This window comes from Lissotriton helveticus, chromosome 3_1 (genome assembly GCF_964261635.1).
Source record: "Lissotriton helveticus chromosome 3_1, aLisHel1.1, whole genome shotgun sequence".
Lineage (NCBI taxonomy): Eukaryota > Metazoa > Chordata > Amphibia > Caudata > Salamandridae > Lissotriton > Lissotriton helveticus.
This window is the reverse complement of record NC_136061.1, coordinates 938,675,105-938,690,123: the sequence shown is the minus strand read 5'-3', so window position 1 is coordinate 938,690,123 and position 15,019 is coordinate 938,675,105. Positions and strand designations below refer to the sequence as shown.

Sequence of the window (15,019 nt, the reverse complement as noted above, 5' to 3'; positions counted from 1 at the left end):
TAAAGACCGATAATGCAGCCTATATCCACAGGCTACACGGTCCAGTACTTCAACTAGAAATTCCACCAAAAATCCACAAACCGCAAAGCCTGTCCAGATTTCCCTTGCTTTAACCGCTTCAGCGCGGCGCAGATTCCTGCGCTGTGCTGAACGTTCCATTGAGCCAATGGAACGATGACGGAACGGTTCTGTCATGAGCACAGCTCAACCGTCGCTCATGACTGAACCGTTCTGTCATAAGCATGGAAGGGGTTAACAGCAAAACCCCTCTGGAATGATAGAGGAAGACCTTGACAGACAAGCCCCATAGGCTGCCATTATGTGGCTCAGAACAGGATACTGTGCCTTTAAGAGAACTTTCCAGAACTTCACAGTATCCCAGAATGCTCTGCAGGTCCCTTTTACTTCCAGTTCATTTTTCCGGCTCCTGCAAGCAGGACCCTGGAGCATTGAGCTCTCCCTTTTTCAAGGGTTTATTGGTGATTTTTTCACTTTTTCAAAGTTATTTGAGTACTTTTCTGAAGTACTTTATGGTTTCTCTTCCTGTTTGTCTTTTGGTGCACTCTTTGATGTCAATATGCCTACCTTATTCGACAAATGTCCAGAGTGCTTCAGGAAGAAGGCCAAATCGGACCCACATGAGGTGTGTATCATCTGCCTTCCCTCTTCTCATGTCCCAGAGGAGTGTGACATTTGTCAGGGCTTTTCTGGCAGGACCCTGAGGGATAGAATGAAGATCAGACTTCAGGGCCTGGAGGACAGAAGGCTGAAGGCGCAAGATGGGTCTGGAGGGGCTTCCTTTGCCCATGCTGAGGCCTCTGTGCGGGGCTCCCCAGGGGCAGGAAGACCAGCAAACGTCCCCATTCTCCGTCTGCGTCGATAGCACCGACCACGACGTCTAGAGGGATGATAGTAGTCTGTTCCCCGTCTCCCCAGGGCTCTGGGTCGAAGCGACGTCGACGCTCGGCGTCGAGGGAACTGAACAGACCGCCTTCGAAGTCTCCGGTGACGATTTCGTCGTCTTCTTCGTCTATGTCGTCGTTGAGTATTCGACGTCGAGAGGCCCGGCGTCGGCGTGCCGTCGAGGCGACACTGCCGTTCGCCGTCGGCGAAGAGGAGAAGGTCGTCGTCGAGGGGATCCTCGACGTCGAGGAGAAGATCGCCGTCTAAGGGATCCTCGACGTCGAGGAGAAGATCGCCGTCGAAGCCACGGTCGCCGTCGAGGCATACAAGGTTGCCGTCAAGGCATAAAAGGTCGCCGTCGAGGGATAGGCGCTCGCCGTCAAGGAGACGAGGCTCGACGTCGACGGGCCGACGGTCGCCGTTCTTCGACGCTGAGAAGGCGCAGAAGGACTTCTGGTGCCAGGAGTCGCTCTGGCAGTAGTCAAGTGCCTTTGGGGGGCTCTCCAAAGTCCCAGCCTAGCAAGGAGGGTGGGTCACCGTGCTCGGTGTACTCTGTTGTGTATACCCCTGCTAGGTCGAAGACCGTTACGCCTCCTCCTCCATTACCGAGAGGACTTCCTCCGCGGGCTCCCACCCCGCCTCCACTTCCGCCACTTCCACCTCCTCCTCAACCTCGGCCTCAACCTCAACCTCAACCTCAGTTGCCGGCTGACAACCCGCCTCCGATTCCTCCGAGGTCAGTCTCACTGCCACGGTACCCTACTCCTCCTAAGGGGATCCCTCGGCCGAGGGCCCCATCCAAGCCAAAGTCACCCGCCCCGGTGGAACCGGCAGGGCGACCGAAGCCAAGGAGGTCGCGATCCCGCTCCGGACGGAGGGGGAGATCACGCAGTCGTCACAGATCCTCTACGAGGTCAAGACGGCGCCACAGGAGGCGCGGATCAGGGTCCCGGACGGACTCTTCCAGAACCAGGTCCTACTCCCCGACCTTGTCGGACTCCCCGGGGACGAGAGTGTCTCCTGTGGATGACATCAGCACGTTCCAGGACGTTCTCCTGAGGGGTGCAGCAAAATTGGGAATCACGGTGACGGCTCCAACACCTACGACGTCCGTGATTTTTGAGACGCTTCACAAGAAGCATTTGTCTCGCCCTCTACTACCGCTCGTGCCGGGATTGGTAGAGTTGGCGCAGGAGCTGTTCCTCACGCCTGCAGTGACGAAAGCCGCTCCATCCCGTCTTCTTAAGAAGTACAGGGCCCCGGATTCCGACCCAGCTTTTCTGCGGATTGACCCTATTCCGGACTCCGTTATAGTGACGGCAGCCAGAAAACAACACTCCACCTCTCAGTCTTCTACCGTGCCTCCGGATAAGGAGAGCCGATGGATGGACTCAGCTGGCAGGAAGGCCTGTGGGACGGCATCTACGACCATGAAGGCCTCTAGCGATGTGGCCTTGCTGGGGCGGTATGATCGTGCCCTGTGGGAATCCCTCCAGCAGTTCACGGAACTCCTGCCACGAGATGAGGAGGATTTCATGGAGATCCTGAATGAAGGGATGCTGGTTCGAACCAGGTCATCAGCGCGGCTGCTGATGTCTCGCTTTTGGCGGCCCACGGGTACTGCCATGGGATCAACCAGCGGCGCCATGCTTGGCTCAGGCTCACATCACTCAAGCCGGAGGCCCAGCAGCGAGTGGCCAATCTGCCCTTCTCTGGGAAACCCTGTTCGACAAACATGCGGACGATGAGATGGCCCGCATGAAAGCCGAGACCCTGACGGCTGTGGGCTTGGAGAAGCCCAAAGAAAAGAAGACCTACCGCCCGTTCCAGAGAAGTTCGGGGCAGAGGGCGAGGACATGCTTCGGGACAGCAACAGCAGCAGTTCCGGAGGCCCTTCCATAAGGGTAGAGGAGGCCAGCAGTCCTCTACAGCGAACAAAGGGCCGCCTGGGTCTCTACCCTGAGCGGTTACTTCCCCTACATCCTTTACCCGCTCCGGTGGGGGGAAGCGTTCAATTTTTTCTGGCAGAGAGGAGAAAAATTACTCAGGACAAGTGGGTGCTGAATATAGTTTGCAATGGATACAATCTTCGGTTCACCAGCCCGCCTCCTTCAATTACACTGGTCAGCTCGCAGTTTCAACTGCGCGAGCTCCAGGCGGAGGCAGATATCCTATTAAGGAAAAGGGCGATCGAAGATGTACCTCTGTCTCAAAGAGGAAGAGGTCTGTACTCCCGGTTCTTTCTGGTTCACAAGAAGGACAAGAACGAGTTCAGGCCCATTCTGGATTTGTGACAAGCAAACGTGGATACTTCCATGTGCCCATTGCACACAGACACAGGAAGTTCCTGTGATTCCAAGTCGGCGCCAATCATTATCAGTACACAGTACTGCCATTCGGGCTGAAGGCTGCGCCCAGAACATTCTCGAAGTGCATGGCGGTGGTAGCCGCACACCTAAGGAAGAACAAGGTGTTCGTCTACCCTTACTTGGATGATTGGTTAATCAAGGCCTCCTCCTTCTCGGAAGCTCAAGCACACTTCCAGAAGACGTGTGTTCTCTTGAACAAACTGGGGTTGCACATCAACATGTCCAAGTCTGTCCCGACTCCGGTCCAGTGCATACAGTACTTGGGAGCCTCCATCAATACGCTGTCAGCAAGCGTGTCTCCTTCGGAGGAGAGACGATTATCACTCCTTCGGAAGGCTCAGGCTCTTATGACCGCTCCATCTACAACAGTGAGGACGGTGTCTTCTCTACTGGGGTCGATGGCCGCTTGTATCTTCCTCACGACACACGCACGGCTGCACATGAGACCATTGCAGGAGTGCTTGGAGGATCAGTGGGATCAGAGGAAAGGATCTTGGGACGACAAGATATGACTGTCTCTGCATTCTCTTCAGTCTCTGAAGTTGTGGTGTTCAGCGGAGAATCTCCTCAGAGGGGTTCCCTTCCACAAGGACATTCCCACGCAGACTATAGTGACGGATGCGTCTCTCCACGGCTGGGGGGCGCACTCCGGAGACCTACAGATTCAAGGGACGTGGTCCCCGACGGAATCCACGTACCACATCAATTTCCTGGAACTCAGAGCTGTTCACTTGGCACTGAAGGCCTTTCATCCGTCCTTCTGGACCAACTCTTTGCTTGTTCAGACGGTCAATACGACCACGATGTATTACCTCAACAAGCAGGGGGGGGTCGATATCGCGCACTCTGTCGCAGGAGGCGCAGGCGATCCAGCGCTGGCTGCTAGCCAGAGGACTGTCGATAACGGCTAACCATCTACCAGGTGTGCAGAATGTTCAGGCAGACTCACTGAGCAGACTGATTCAGGAAAACCACGAATGGAAGTACTAGGAGAAGTCTTCGCAAGGTGGGGGACTCCAGACGTAGATCTGTTCGCCACCGCCGAAAACAGCAAATGCCGAGACTTCGCCTGCAGGTACTACCAGACGCTGGGGAATGCGTTATGGATCAACTGGTCGAACAGCTTTCTGTACGCTTTTCCACCCATTCCCCTGATTCCGGCGGTGCTCATCAAACTGTCCCAGTCCAGGGCGCGGATGATCCTGATTGCCCCGGAATGTCCCACACAGTGGTGGTTCACGGACCTGCTTCACCGGTCTCTCCTTCCCCGGTCTCTCCTTCCTCACATACGGCTGCCGTGCAGGCCGGACCTTCTCCTGAAGTTCGGGGGGCAGATGTTTCACACCAATCTCTCGTCTATGAGTTTGGCAGCATGGCTCCTGAGACAGTGCAATATGGCCATCTGAATCACCAGAAGATTGCATGGACATACTGAAGGAGGCTAAGCGACCTTCCACTAGGACTTCTTATGCTTACAAGTGGAAAAGGTTTTGCATCTGGTGCAAGTCCAAGAACTATGACCCGACGACATGTAAGGAGGATGTCATCCTTCCATATCTTTTACGTCTGGCCTTAATGTCCATTCCATTAAGGTTCATCTGGCTGCATTGACTGCCTTCAGGAAAGGCCCTTCACAGACTTCCTTCTTTCAGATCCCTGTGATCAAAGATTTTTTGGAAGGCTTGAAGAAAGTGTTCCCTCCTGTCCGGCTTCCTTCGCCTTCATGGGAATTGATTGTGGTGCTGTCCAGATTGATGAAGAAGCCTTTTGAACCTATTCATAAGGCTTCGTTGCAGCACCTGTCTTGGAAGGCGGCGTACCTCGTGGCCATTACATCGGCCCGTAGGGTGAGTGAAATTCAGGCGTTGTTGCCAGGAACTTTATACTGTATTTCATGCTGCTAAGGTTGTTATTCGTACTCACCCTAAATTTCTTCCAAAAGTTATATCTGACTTTCATGTTAACCAGACCATAACTTTGCCTACGTTTTTTCAGAATCCTTCCTCTCCAGCGGAAAGGTCCCTGCATTCCCTGAATGTCAGGAGGGTGTTGAAATTTTATCTGGATAAAACCAAGGATATTCGTAGGTCGGACCAATTGTTTATCAATTATGGATCAGTCAGGACAGGTCTTGATACCTCTAAACATTCCATCTCCAGGTGGATTTTGTCCTGTATACAATTGTGTTACCAAAAAGCTGGTAAGACCTTGGGGGTAAACCGAAGGCTCATTCCACCAGGGGCAAAGCTGCCACGACTGCTTTGCTCCGTAATGTTCCAATTGTAGAAATTTGCAAGGCAGCCACTTGGAAGTCAGTCCATACCTTTGCTAAGCATTACTGCCTGGACACTGATGCCAGGGCAGACGCTCAGGTTGGGTTGGCTTCGCTGCGAAATCTGTTCGCCCAATAGTGGTATTTTTCTTTTCTCCACCGCCGCTTTGGTGTGGGGATGGGCTTGCCATTCTATTCACCAGATTATGACTATACACAGAGATCCCCTACTACCGAAGGAGTAGTTTCTGTCCTGTAACTCCAGTTCTGTAGTAGGGGTATCTCTGTTATAGTCATAAGCGCCCGCCCTCCTCCCCGGTGGAGAGAGATATTCATCTAAGGAATGCTACAGGTCTGGCGTGTTGCGCCTTCACAAAGAACTGAAAGTAAAAGGGAACTGCAGTGCATTCTGGGATAATGTGAAGTTCTGGAAAGTTCTCTTAAAGGCACAGTATCCTGTTCTGAGCCACATAATGGCAGCGTATGGGGCTTGTCTGTCCAGGTCTTCCTCTCTATCATTCCAGAGGGGTTTTGCTGTTAAAGCAAGGAAAATCTGGACAGGCTTTGCTGTTTGTGGTTTTTTGGTGGAATTTCTAGTTGAAGTACTGGACAGTGTAGCCTGTGGATATAGGCTGCATTATCTGTCTTTAATTCTTTCTTAAGTGTCTGTCAGTCTGCCTTTTTCGACACCTTAAGAGATTATTTTTGATTGCTCCGGGGTCCACGCACATGGGCAGGACTATTCACTAGATTATGACTACAACAGAGATACCCCTACTACAGAACTGGTTACAGGACAGAAACTACTCCATCTTTTGCATTTGGCTCTCTCTGGTCTTTTTTTCTCGTCCATAAAGGTCCAATTATCGGCTTTATCCAGGTTCAGGAAGGTGGCTGACACTCTATCACTATGCTCTTCATCGCTAATAAAACAATTCATGAGGGGTCTTTTCCAGACTTATCCTCAAGTTAAACCTTCACCACCAGAATGGAAACACAACACGGTCCTCTCACAGCTGATGAAGCACCCGTTCGAACCGATCCACAAAGCCGACCTCAAGTTCCTGACATGGAAGGTCGCCCTACTTTTAGCCCTCACTTCTGCCAGGAGAATAGGAAAAATTCAGGCTTTCACTATCCAAGAACCTTTCTTACATTTTTCTCAAGAGTATGTCACTCTTCGAACGAATCCAACTTTCATACCCAAAGTGCCTTCTCAGTTTCATCTGAATGAACCAGTGAAATTGCGGGTTTTCTTTCCAAATCCTACAACACCGGCGGAAAGAACACTACATTCTTTGGACATTAAACGATGTTCAAAGTCCTGACTTCCTGAAGTTCTTTGAAGATAGATCAGCTATTCGTGGCTTATGGCCAAACTACACTGGGGAAAAGCGATCACTAAAGCCACAATTTCCAGATGGATGGCCTCTGCGATCCATTTCTGCCATGTTAAGGCTAACCGACCCCTACAAAGGACTGGAAGGTCTCACTCTACAAGGGCTGTAGCAGCGTCCACAGCATTGTTTGCAGGAGTGACGCTAGAGAACATTTGCCGTGCTGCGACATGGAAAAATGTTCAGACATTTACAAGACATTACTGCCTGCAATCAGCAAACCAAGAGGATGCGGCAGTTGGTCAAGCGGTTTTACGTCACCTGTTTCCATAAGAACATACTCGGGTAACAATGTTTGGCTCATTTTATAATGAGTATACACTATTCAGTATTTTGTTGATATAAAAGAAGTGCATGTATTGCAGATTGCTTGTTTGTTATGCTAATATTCCTTGCCTGTGAAATACTATATGGCTACTTTTTTTTAATGTAGTCATGTTTTATTAGTAGATCATTTATTTTGCAATTGTTGGTTGTTCAATATGTTTATGGGGGCGCACCAAGATAAGTCTCCCACCATCCGCAACCGACTTTTGCCTGTCTTACTGCTTGCTATTCTGATTCAGGCATGTGAATCTATGAAAGATACCCCAATACTGGATAAGAAAACAAGTTACTTACCTGTAACTTCAGTTATCCAGTATTGGTATCTTTCATAGATTCACATGCACCCAGATTCCTCCCCGGAGAGTCCGTTCTCTAATTTTGGGATACTCATTCCCACTTGTGCTAACGAAAATCTGAGGAGAACTGGCTCTGCAGAGAGGGTTCTAGAGGGTGCTGTTAGCTGATTGGTTGGAGCAAAGACTTTGGTCTTTATAGCATAATGAGGTAGATGGGCTACTACAATCTAGGCCTCAGGCCTTCTCATAGGGCCTACTACTGTAATTTACTTTTGGTACTGCTTTTTTATATACCGTGGGACTCCCACCTCGGCGACGGGGGATGATTCAGGCATGTGAATCTATGAAAGATACCAATACTGGATAACTGAAGTTACAGGTAAGTAACTTGTTTTCTTTTAAAGAGCCTGCTGCAGCTATTGCAATGACCCTGAGGGTAGAAAAATAAAAACATTTCCACCAAAGAGCCTCTTTGCATCCCAAGCAACATGCTACCTGACTCCCTAGTACAGACAACCGCCTGCAAAATGGCAAACCATGGTAGAACAGTATGTTTTCCCCTCTCCACCCCAGACAAGTAAAGCAAAAGGGTGGACATGGTGGGTAGAAAGCTGAAGTTGGGCAATAGCCCAGTGTATAATTAACTCCAACACCCTGCTTACGTAGCACACCCTTCAAAAGTAGGATGAAATAAAAGAACACCTACAAGAAGATTGTGAACAGTGCAGCAGGAGCGAAAGACCGTTACCAACCCTTGCCTCAAGCCTGTAAGACGCAGCAGACACTGCCAGTAGGCAACTACACACCACTACCACACTGTGGTTTGTCTTGGAATTTCTGTATTCTAATGAGTTACAATCTGCAGTTACAAACTTGCCCTCCATGGGAAACTGGCTCTTTGGCGGAATAGTTAGTGCCCTACAGTTCATGAAGGATAATGAGACTGCCAAGACCATGGGTGGGTGGCTTTTAATGTAAACAGACACTCCAAGGTGGCATAGCAAAAAAATGGGGCGCCCGCAAGGGGAAGCACGCAACCAAACACTGCACATGCAGCTTTCAGATAACCCAAGTACTGCTGCAGCACCATTATAGCAATACTACTCCACATCAATACTGCATTTACGTGACCGAGGAAGAGTACCACACAAGCAAGTGGCTCAATAGCGGGCACCCTTCACAAGTGATCAGTAGGAGGAAGGATCGCAGAGTTCCAAGAGGAATGGGGAAAGATTACCTCTGACAAATGGATACAAAGATGCTAAATATAAGACCTGGTTATTGCATAGAATTGATGTTCACTCCTCCCAGTATACCACTAAAGAAAAATGGTATACTGAGGAACACCACCACTTGCAATGGGAAGCAAAGCACTTGTTAAGCAAGGGAGCTATAGAGCTTATACTACGAAGGGAAAGAAACCAGAGGATTTATACCTATTCCCAAAGCCAGACAATACACAAAGACCAAAACTGGATCTAAGGATACTAAACCGATCATTTAAAACCAAGTTCAAAATTGCAACCTTGCAAAAAGTCCTCCCATTTATAGGAAAAGACACATGGCAACCACAGATCTGACTTCTACCTGTACTGAGCAGTGAACAGATCACACAGAGTTCCTAAGATTTGTGGTGGACAAGCACTACTAATTCAGAGTTTTACCATTCATAGTGAAATCAGCACCTCCAGTATCTACAAAATGTCTATCTGTGGTAGCACTCCTCACGTAAAAGGGGATAGACCTGTACCCATATCTGGACAACAGGCGAGTGAAAGCAAAAAACATCAAATACTGCAAGAACAGCTTAGGCAAGGCCATGAAGCCCTTGCGCAACCTAGGATTTTCCATCATATTCGAAAAATACACCAGAAAGGCAGAAGACCTTTCTAGACGCAACCCTAAATTCAGATGGCTAGGGCGTTACCAGTGCATCCCTCGTTAAGTTTGTGTCCAGTTGGCTAACCCCCAATTGGCATATTTAATATAACCAGATGTCCCTAGTAAATGGTACCAGTGGTACCCAGGGTCTAGTAAATGAATGTAACTAGTCAACCTCAGCACTTAATTGTGCCATCACTACAGAGACGAGAAACACATGGCTCTAGGTCTGCTGTTGATGCATATTGGGGCAGCTCTTAAACTGCTAGACTCAACATGGAAACCAAATCCAAGACCTTCCTTAGTAGCTTGGAAGGCAGAGTGCTTGGTATTAAAAATACATGCCTATTTTAAACTTGACATGCCCGTGTAGACCATGAAAACCTTGCAATTGTAATTTTCGCTGTAGCAAGGCCGGTGACCTCATTGGCCATGGAGTTACAGTAGCCCATGTGCGAACTTCCATTTGGGACCACCTAACCTAGTACTCCAAGGTATCAAATTAATTGTTAAAGTAAATCAGACTTAAAGTCTGGTTTAATGTAACTTTTAATCGGAAGGTGATTTTAAATGTTACCACTGGAGCCCAAACCTCTGGTAACCCTCCCTGGCTATCTGCAGCAGATCGACACCCGAGAGAGCCCACTGCCCTTCGAACAAGTGCTTTCTGGAATAGGGTACAGAGGCCATTTGGTGTTCCCTCCTCTAGTAGGATAATTGAGCGCTATGACATAGATTGTCCTACTTCAAAGAGGCTACCGCCTCTGAGGTAAAATACGAGCCTCGCTGCAGCCTGCCCTTTTCTGCAGGGAGACAGGCTAACATTTACTCTACAGGGGGAAACCTGTTGCAGAACCAGTGTACCAGGAAGGCTTTCTAAATGAACTGGACAAACCCCAGATATGTGACCATACCGCATCACAGGGAAAAAAACTATGCCATTTTGGATTCTAGCAGAGAAGGGTAATTTAGGATTGTCTTTAGCCAAACACCCAGGAAGTGATGTAAAGTGGGAAAGGTTGCCTTGTGGGTGGCTGGCTGTTTCCGCATTGGCTAGTTAGTCCTCCCCGCCCGTAAACTTGAAATTGGTATAAAAGTGGTGTCCCAAATACAGTTATCAGATCACCACTGGACTGGAAGAAAAATGACTGCCCTGCTGCCTCCTATGCACTGGGACGAGCAGCTGCACCCAAGGAAGGACTAAATCTACTGAACTCAACAGATTGGCAAATATTGACTGTCTTTGGTGCCCATTTTTGAAGAAGAGCTCCATGGACCCAGCATAGAGACTGGACTGCATCTGCTGAACCTGAGGGACTAACAAGAAGGGTTCTGCCTGCAGTGGTTGCTTGTGGAAAAGGGATCCACTTGACAGGATAGAACCGACCAGCCGTCAGATTGCTATAATGCTTTGCAGACAATTTCTAGAAATCTGGAGTGTAATTCAACGCTTATGAAATATTTACTCACTTGAACTAGAGTTGCGGAAGATTAACTTTTGCTTCATGTACAAGTTGACAATTTGGTACCTTCTGACCTGGCTGAAGATAAATTCTAAGGAGTGTTAAGCTCTTCATGCTGCGATCTATAGAATACTCGAATTAATCTCTGCCACTGAACTACTCGTGCTGCATTTCAATAAAAAAAAAATTTTATGCCCACCATGCCAACTTGAATTAGACCCTTTCATAAAGGAAAACCGATTCACCGGTATGCAGCTTCAGTGGCCGACATTAATTCAAGCATGACAATCTTCAGTTTTCAGTCCGAAACTAGGGGCAGCAACCCTGCTCTGAGAAGGGTCATTAAGTTTGAACCTGGCTAATTTTGTTATAAAGCTCTGATTACTATCCCCAAGCCTACTATGAATGTTGTATAATTAGATGGCATACCAGTGCCTCGAATTTCAGATGTAGACAAAAGTATTAAAGCAAGAATCCTCTTAAACACCCCTCACAAATCAGATTTACTCATGAATGCTTAATCACGTGGGCACTCTGCTGCTTCAACCTTTATATAAAATGACTCTCTGCCTTTTATGTAGTCTTTGCTATTCCAAAGTATATTAAATAATATTGAAGAAATGGTTTCAGTAGCAGCTTTCCTCTTTTCTCTGCGGTTTGTTTCTTGCTGGAGTCGGTTTTGAAGACCGGCATCCTTTGCTCCGACTTGCCTTCCTATGCCTTTGGTACTGTGAAGACCATTTGTTCACAGAGTTGAAGTAGTTATCGTGTAATGTGTTTTTTTTTCTCTGGCCTTGTAATGTTTATTTGCTTGTTGCTTCCCCCCCCTCTTTTTCTCTCTTTCTTGCACAGAGCGATTTTGTTGTAAGTATTGATTATTCTTGTCTTTGCTGTGCTATGGTCTGTGGACGTAAGGGGGGGGGGGCATGTGGTAGAGATTAGAACACTAGATTGTTTACTAATCTGGCTTTTCCCATTTTCCCCTTCACAGTAAATACTCTGCGCTCCCTCCTTAGTTTAGGCACAAATACATTGCCATCCTCTTAGCCTGTTACTTTTTTTTTTTATAGATATCTGTAGTATCTCCCACTTGCACTTTTTTTTCTCTTGCATGCTTCATTTCCCATGTGGACACTAGTAGGTTTCTTGGTGTCCCTGGAAGCCAGATGTAGTGTGCCTGTGGTTTAGTGTAATGGTGAATAATTTGATTCTCACTGAGCTGAGGGTTTTACCTTGGTGAGAGGGCCCTGTCTGGGTTTAAGGAACTAACCAAATGGGTCATGTTTGAGTTGAAACTTAAAATGTGTGAGGTGCAGTTAGAGTACGATGTGTTGGATAACCATTCTGGTTGGTGTTCATATTTGGCTCGCACATCTGGTGAGGTGTTTGTTTGTATTTCTTGTGGGCTGTCCCTTTTTCTAATATACTTTTCTTGGCCCATCTCAGGAGAGGGAGCGGCAGAGGTTGGAAAATCTGCGCAAGAAGCAGGAGGCAGAGATTCAACGGAAGCTTAAACTGGAAGAGGAGAAGAAGAAAAAGTTGGAAGAGCTTAAACTGTAAGACGATCACTCTTCTTGCCTTGTGACAGTTGGCTTGTCTTCAGTCTGTCATTTTCCATTTGTGCCTCTTTTGCGTTTTTGTTTGAAATCTTTCTTGATGTTAGTGTGCCAATATTTAACTTTCAGAAGGCGTGAAGAGCGCCAGCGTAAGGTGTTGCAGGCACGGGAGCGCGTGGAGCAGATTGGGGAGGAGAGGAAGAGGAAAATCGAACAGAAATTTGCTCAGATTGATGAGAAGAGTGAAAAGGCAAGTCTGGGTAGATGTAGCACACGTGGTCAAAGAGCAAGGTGGTTTATTTTTGGTTTTGTTTCCATATTTACTGTAAAGAAGTAACTTAAGAGGACGGAACAAAAACATAATTGTGGCAGTTAATGACCCTCTTGTTCTTATTCCAGGTGCGAGAGGATCGGTTAGCAGAAGAGAAAGCCAAGAAAAAACTAACTGCAAAGAAGATGGAAGAAGTGGAGGTCCGCCGCAGGCAGGATGAAGAGGCACGCCGGCAGAAAATTCAGCAAATGGTAAATGAGTTAAGCTGATCGGAAAGCATTATCCAGACACAGTTGAAGAGGCTTTATCTGCTAAAAGCCTTTGAGACGAAAGTCTGCTCTCTATTTTGCTCCTATAACTTTATGCAGTGAATCCTATCTGTTTAAAGCTTATCCTTTTCCTAATCCTATCCTTAGAAATACTTCACTTTTTTGTTGCTTACTAACATACTACAGATGTGTTGGATTCGAGCGAAACCTCACAATTTTTAAGGCATAAAACCTTTGCAGTTACCTAGGTGATTTGTGTAAGCTGCAGGATTGTGGTGTTGCATCTGGTGGCCCAAACAGTCCAACGCAGATGTTGGCTGGGATTTTGTTTTTTGAATAATTTTACAAATTGTTTATGTATGCTTCTGAATAGAAAAATGTGCTTACTTGATAACCAGTCTTCTTTGCTAGAGGGGTTTCTGCTTGTGATGATGGTGGTAAAGCTATATTTAGATCAAACCTGCTGGTTTTCTGTGTCTGGTAACCAGCACTGACGAGAATGTTTGCTTGTTGGCACTGCTCGTTTATTCTGAAGCCGTATACACACTTGTGCCATCTTTCTTGCATGGTATGCTCCCACTTTTTTCTGAATTTTTGATGTACTTTGAGTTTGCCCTGGGCTCCTGCCAATCGGGTCACCAGGGCCTGTGTTCCTTCCCTAAAACTGTGTTGAAACCAACCCAATTGGCATCTCTGGCCACATGTCAGCCCCTGGTAATTGGTACCCTAGGTACTCAGGGCATTGTGACCAGAGAGGACCCCTAAGGGCTGCAGCACTTACTGTGCCACCCTCAGGGGCCCTGTACCCTGACACACTCTGCCTTCGCAGACTGAGTGTCTTGGTGCAGAACTAAACCGAGTCGACCTGGCACATATCCCTGTGTGCCAGGCCCACACACACACTGCCCTGGCATATATCAGTCATCCCTCTAGCTGGGTGCACTATGCCAGTGGTGTGGACACAGGAGCATGAGCCTTGTACCCCTACAGTACCCAGGGCCATTCCTGGACACTGCAAGTGCAGTGATGCCATTAAGAGTATATGGTGCTGGGAGGTTGTCATTACGAACTCCACAGCACCATAATGGCTACACTGAGGACTAAGTTTGGTATCAAACTTCTCAGCACATTAAACCCACACTGATGCCAGTGTGGGATTTACGTAAAATGCACTACAGAGGGCATCTTATAGATGCCCCCTGAAACCTAACAAACTCCCAGTGTCCTGACTGCGTGGCTACCGAGGCTGCCACCACCAGATGTGTTTCTGGACCCCTGGGTCGAGAGCCTGCCAATCTCTGGAGCCTGAAACAATGCACATCCTGGGACGAGGTGCCAGGCCTCCTCCCCCCGGATGGGCAGGGGAAGCTTCAAAGGCCTGCCACATTTTGTGAGCTTCTCAAAGCCACTTGCTGTACTCTGCAACTGGCCCCCACCAGTTTTGACTCCCACTTTGGCGAGAAGACAAGCGGGAAACCCTAAGTGAGGAAAGGGGGTGTGCTAGCCTCTGCCACCCCCATCCCTCAGGTGGGAGAGGCGAGGTGAAGCATAACTCCAGGCTACCGCCATCTTGAGGATGGGAAGCTCTGCCCAATCGGAGATAGGGCCCCTGCCCCCCTCCCACAGGAGAGGAGCAGGATCGGGGGTGTACTCACCCCAGGACAAGGGACCCATTGGTCCCTGCCCTTGCCCTACCTGTAATGCCCCTAAATTTAGTATTTAGGGGCACCCTTAACCTTCCTTCCTTTGATCCCGATTTGAAAGAAGACCAAGAAACAAGATCTGCCGTGCAGCTATTAACAAGAGGACGACACCAACTGACTTGGCCCCAGCCCTACCGGCCTGTTGATCCTTGATCCTTGCTCCTGCTAAAACCCTGGCGTCTCCTGCGGACAGCAACCTCAAACCCCGGAGGACCTGCCTGCCTGCCTGCCTGGCTTGCTCATCTAAAGACTGGGACTCCCATGAGCAGTGGTTTTGTAGCGTGAATCTTTCTGGATTCACTATGCTGTGCA

At 48.3% G+C, this 15,019-nt stretch overlaps 1 protein-coding gene across 3 annotated transcripts in view; it reads left to right on the top strand.

Annotated features, from left to right (window-relative positions):
- Positions 1-15,019, top strand: part of INCENP (inner centromere protein) — a 289,237-nt gene that overhangs the window by 76,383 nt on the left and 197,835 nt on the right. For 2 of the 3 annotated variants that reach the window (XM_078681293.1, XM_078681291.1), the window contains exons 11-13: positions 12,355-12,464; positions 12,594-12,714; positions 12,864-12,986. In XM_078681293.1, the coding sequence (XP_078537419.1) occupies positions 12,355-12,464; positions 12,594-12,714; positions 12,864-12,986 (354 nt within the window). The remainder of the gene's footprint in view (positions 1-12,354; positions 12,465-12,593; positions 12,715-12,863; positions 12,987-15,019) is intronic. The other variant, XM_078681294.1, reaches the window with a different exon arrangement.